Source organism: Lytechinus variegatus, chromosome 18 (genome assembly GCF_018143015.1).
Source record: "Lytechinus variegatus isolate NC3 chromosome 18, Lvar_3.0, whole genome shotgun sequence".
NCBI classification, from domain to species: domain Eukaryota; kingdom Metazoa; phylum Echinodermata; class Echinoidea; order Temnopleuroida; family Toxopneustidae; genus Lytechinus; species Lytechinus variegatus.
The window spans coordinates 22,110,096-22,115,920 of record NC_054757.1 but is presented as its reverse complement, the minus strand read 5'-3'; the positions used below and the strand labels follow the sequence as shown (position 1 = coordinate 22,115,920).

At 37.8% G+C, this 5,825-nt stretch overlaps 1 protein-coding gene across 1 annotated transcript; it reads right to left on the bottom strand.

The window, feature by feature from the left end:
* Window positions 1–3,889: 3,889 nt before the first annotated feature.
* On the bottom strand, window positions 3,890–5,447 carry LOC121432232 (cholecystokinin receptor-like). The gene has a single exon (XM_041630085.1). It carries the CDS (start codon window positions 5,445–5,447, stop codon window positions 4,305–4,307), a length of 1,143 nt encoding a protein of 380 aa, XP_041486019.1. The 3' UTR covers window positions 3,890–4,304.
* Between the last annotated feature and the right edge of the window lie 378 nt (window positions 5,448–5,825).

Below are 5,825 nucleotides of genomic sequence, written 5' to 3'. Positions count from 1 at the left end.
TCACACAATACCTTGCAAAATAGTGAAACAATACAAAAAAGATTGCTTTATTCCAACTAAACATACATCGTCTGGCTGGGAGCATGAAAATAAATATTTGTGTCATGCGTAAGTATGCGGCAAATGCATTAAGTCTTACCCTTTTCACCTTTTTGTATTCGATATCGAAGAAAGAACAGTATTTGTCTATAATTCCTGCGTGTTTGAGAATCTTACGTGTACATTATGCATGAAACAATGGAATCGAAGTATTGATTTTCCCTAAATTCAATTGACAGTGTTTTCCCTCCTATTTCGGCAAACGTTTTAATTGAATAACACAAAGTGCATATCAAAATTACAGTCTACTTTACATGGTCTTAACTTAATTGGATAAAGCAGGCAGCATCGTAAATTATATCATCGCAATCTTATTTCAATATATGTTATAAATAACTATGTATGTTCATTAAACGAAATGTTTATCTCCTCCACAAACATACAAAACAATAATAATAGCGGTATTTATAAAGCGCTCTTTGCCTGAGGATACAAAGCGCTGCTATTATTACCCCGACTTGCGAGCTACCATCACCGGTTCTCAGCGCATGCAAGGAATTAATCCTGCCGGGTACCTATTCACCTCACCTGGGTCGAGTGCAGCACATTGCGGATAAATTTCTTGCTGAAGGAAAACACGCCATGGTTAGGATTCGAACCCACGACCCTCTGTTTGAAAGACGAGAGTCAGAACCACTAGACCACGACGCGCCCGTAATTCGTACATACTCATGTGTACATTCATGTACATATTCATCACTATCGTGTGGGAGGAGGGGGATTATTTTATTGAATCGGTGAAAAAAAACATCAGATTTTGTGAAAATTAAGCATTATTATGAACGCCTTTTACTTATTCATAAACAACCCACATTATACACAGTTAACTGACGAAATGCAATTTTCCTTTTATACATTTTCAAACAAGCGCTTTATTTGAATCAGGTTTTTGAAAAAATCATTTTACATAAAAAATAATCCACATTGACTCTAAGCTAGGTCTATCTATAGCATACTTGACCTTTAACAGTATGTGAGGGAGAACGTGAAGGTGCGTGAGTGTGTGTGTATGCCGCTGTACAAATTTGTGACATTGAAAAATCCATAATACGCGTGGGCTGTTTTTCATCTTACGATATTTTTGGCAAGGCTCAAATGAAAGTGACAAGCTGCCATTTAGCACATTAATGTTACTTATTTCTAACTTTAAAAAGGGTATTTTATGTTTGGAAAGCATATATGAAGAGGGAAGAACGAGTATGTTATACCTCCTCTCTCTTTCTCGCTCTTTCATCAGTGATTATAAAAAAAAAACATGAATGCATAATTCAAGAGCTTTTTGTCCAACACATTAAGAGGACAGTAAAAAAGATAGACATTTACAATCTATACGGGTAAATGAAGTATTCGCTCGCCGCTGTTTTTCTACGAATTATGTTTCAAATAGATGGTTGGTTGCCTATAGCTCCCTCGCTCTAATATCATCTAATGATGATATGGAGAAAGAGAAATTTATTTCTGGAGCCACTATAATGCCCAGATAATAATGCATCAATATTTTCAACACATAATTACTCCAACTCTTTTGATACTTTAAAAGTTCGTGAAACATTATAGCCACTTTCACTTATCCATTATGTACTCTTTGCCATATCAAGAAATGGATATATATAATTTATTTGACAAAAAGGTATTGATTTTTATCAACAGGAATGAAAATGAGTGAGTTCTTTCATATACGATTTCAGTACCTTCAACAAGAGTATAATGATGAAAGTGGCGAGTATTTTAGCACAATTAATTTCACCGCATGCTATCTATATACGTGTCAATAATGTCCATTCTATGTGTAACAATAGGAAACCTTCGAATTAAGTATAGTCGAGCGACCTTATAATTTTATAAAAGGAAATGATATTCATTGGTCCCCTAGCTCCTTCGTTTGAAGCTTATAAAATATAGAAGCAACGTTGAGTCGATCAATTACTTCGCCTTTAAAGGAGAAATGACAGTTCCTATTTTTCTTTAAATGAAATATTGGAGTTTTCAATCGTTAGCTGCGATCCAAGGTAAATCGCTTTTTGTCGCTTTTCAAAGTGTATAACGCTTTAATTTGTCGATTTATTTGATTTTCCTCTTCTTCATCCTTGGAACTCACTTCATCTAACAAATATCGGTAAAAGAAAATGTGAATAACATTCGTTTCTTTATAACGAATGATTTTTAATTGCCTACAGAAATTATTTTCGTCTTTGGAATTTAGGTCCTTTTAACAAAATGATCGGTAAAAACTAGCGAATAATGATTTTTGTTTTCTTTCAGGGTGACTTTTAATCATAATATTTCACTCAGCGTATTAATGATGAATAGATTGACAGCTCGTGTTTGCCTCGGATCGAATGAAAAATGAAGAGCGATGTACATGATGTAAGCAGATACAGGTGCATACATAATTAAGACACCGTATCTATGGTTTCTCAAACAGACAAAATTTATACCATGGTGTATAATTATAAAAGATCGAAAAAAATAAAGAATTATTTAGGTCAACCAGGACTAAATTGACACAACCGATGTACATGTATATATGGGAAAGGGAAGGCGGCCGGGAAAGGGTGAAAGAGGGAAGACGGAAATTGAAAAAAAAAAGCTTGGGAAAATTAGTATAAGTTTGGAGGAGAGAAAGGAGGGAGAGGGAGAGGGGGAGAGGGAGAGAGGAGGGGGAGAGAAAAGGAGCTGGTAAACTCACTCGAAATACGACATTATTTTCAATCAAAATTGTGTATAGGAGATTCAGATATTTAAAAAAAATAATAAAAAACGGTTAGATTTTTTGAAAATTGGTCACGATGGTCTTGAAATCGAAGGTACACATTGTAGCCTTTAATCATTGAACATATTAAATATCCTGAGAAGAAATTGGATGAAAGTTCAATTCCTCCAGCAAAGAGGTTGATTTATTTTTAATATAAAAGAGAAAAATCAAGTGATCAAGTAAACTGAAAAGTTCTTCGAATCAGTTGTAAAAAAACAACATTTTCCATTAATTTCCATACCATTTTCCCGTTCCCTTTCCTATTTTTCCAAGTATTTCAGGAGTTCTTAATTACAGCGTAGGAGAATATATATGCACAGTTTCTGCGCTAAACAAATTAGTGTTATTACTATTATTAAGCTGATAAAGTTCTGATATTTTTATTAGTAGTATTTGTATAGTAGTGATTTTCACAAAGCAATGAATGCACGGAGATCAATGGCAGTAAATGCAAAAGACAGAAACGATAGTGCGGGGACCTGGGAACGATTTTTTGATTGGGGCGCTGATGTAAATTTGACAAGCCTCCCCCCAAAAAAAATGGAAATCAAATTGATCCTAAGAAATTCGAAAAAAAGGTTTGCTACAAAATGGAAGTCATTTTGGTTACATTTTCTCATTTTTACACATCTTCCAGAATAGTGGGGGGTGCTGCCTATGGAAAATAATACACGCAGCTGAAGCACCCCCAGCACTGGGAATCAAATCAGTGAAGAGCTTGATTTAATCACCAAATGTGCAAGAGTCCAATTATTTGATATTTAATCTTTAAAGAAAATAACAAAAATACCACTGAAAGGCAAGGATGTTCATGTGACCGAAAATAAGCGATACTCAAAAATATTTTAGTCAAATTTCAATGAAAATGGCGAGTGACAAAAATATCTCTGAGTAATGATTTGCCTTTTGGGGATATTAAGTTGTTGGAATTCATATATTTATTTGGATCAATATAGAAGTAGATCAGTAAACAAATACACATGCGCACTCAATATCAAACATGTTAAATGACTCGTGTATAAACGTGTATAAATTATGATTGCTAAGTACTCTTTTTAGCAATCGAGTGAAAATGTCAAATGCATATCAATCTAAAATGTATTAAACCAATACCCGCTGTTTACGAAGGAGGCCATCAATCAATTGCAATTTTTCATTTTATCAAATACGTGACTAATTGTGGGTCTAATATTAACAATTGGACATGTATTATGTTTCTAGCTCCATCTCCTCAAATTCAATACACATAATATTTGTCCTAATGAACAAATTATGGGTCGTAACTCGTAACTGTGTCACCGTCATCATGATCAGCTCATTTGCCATAGAGATGAGCACGTAGTAGTTCAATTATGACATCGATGGATAATGGTCGTAGTAACTTTACAGTTTGGGTCGAATAAAGCTTCCAACAGGACCCTCTGTTGACTTAACAACTTTTACAATTACATTAATCATGGAGACATCGGATACATGTGAATCTTGACAAAGCGGCACTAAGACCCTGTTTGAACGCCTTATACCGAAAAGCATAGACAAACGGATTCACGCAGATGTTGAAAGTAGCAAGTATGGTGGTGTAGAGGTGTAGGCTGCTGCCTAGGTAGTTCTGAGGAACCCCGAAGACGTTATAGACGAAGAATGTGACTTGGTTAGGTGTCCAACAAACAAGGTACGTCACGAAGACGATCAGGAGGGTGATAGTGATGTTCCGCCGTCGGAGATCTCGTCCTTCTTCGGCCGAGGACTTCGCTACCGGTCGTGGGTTATCGAGGTTCTGGTTGTTCCCAGGAGGCGCAGAGGACTGCGGACCTCCTGTCGTGAGTCTTTGAGATCCTGGAGCCTCTTGCATTGGTACTTCATCTGTAGTGCTTTGGCAGGTTGGAGGTGGCCCATCTGAGTTGGTGCCTGCCGCGGGTCTGACACGCTTGAATGTGCGTAGTTTGGCCGTGATGCGAGCGAAAGAGTATCCCATGATCACAACTGGCATAAAGAACTCGACAAGGAAAGTGGCAACACCTGAAGCAATTGGGAAAGCCGCGCTTGTCTGTACGACGATACAGTCATTGGCCGATGCTTCATCGTAATCGAACAAGACGACGGCGAACATGATTTGTAGCGTCGGCGCGGTTAGCCATGCCGCTGCTGCTATAAGATAAATCGTTCGACGTTTCAATCGCGTCATGTAGAGAACCGGATGCACGACGGCGACGTAACGTTCGAGGGAGATGATCGTCAAATTGAAGGTGGAGATTGCAAACCCGCTGAAGGTCGCCACTCTGGAGTTCCAGACACGACAGAATAACTCCGCTCCTATTCCTTTATGAGGAGGCGAGAAAGGATACCAAGTTGTTTGGATGGTATTGATGATGAGGATGAGGGAGGTGATAAAGTCGATGGCGGATTGGGTAACGATGAGCCAGTTGGTGTTGTTATCCCTTGCCTGACGTCGCAACACAGCAAAGCAAAGGGCATTGCCCAAGACCCCAAGTATGCCAAAGAGGATCTGAGAAGCTGTAGCGATGGAGAGATCAATCGACAACGCCTGGGAATCATCTTGCAACGGCGAGGTGTCGTTTGTTGTTCCCGCCATCCTCACCTATCCTAAAGTTACACCTCCGTGCAAGTGATGTAATATCCTCGCACAGTCGTTTATAAGGTGGCTAAGAGCATGAAGAGTGAAATAGCTCCGCCTTCAAATCAGCCGATTGTAAAACCTATCTTAAAGTCAATAATAGCAGACTCATAATCAATAATTGAAATGGATGTAACCATAGCAACATTCCTACGGATTCGACACGTATAAACTCAAAAGGTGCCAAATATTGAAATATAATGATCAACATACAAAAAGTTGCCTTGCTTTAAAGTGAAACTTCAAGGCAGTTGCCTGAAAGGTGACGGAAATTAAAATAAAATTGATGTCAATTACTCGATGGGCGAGATAAAAATCAGACGATATGACAGCAAA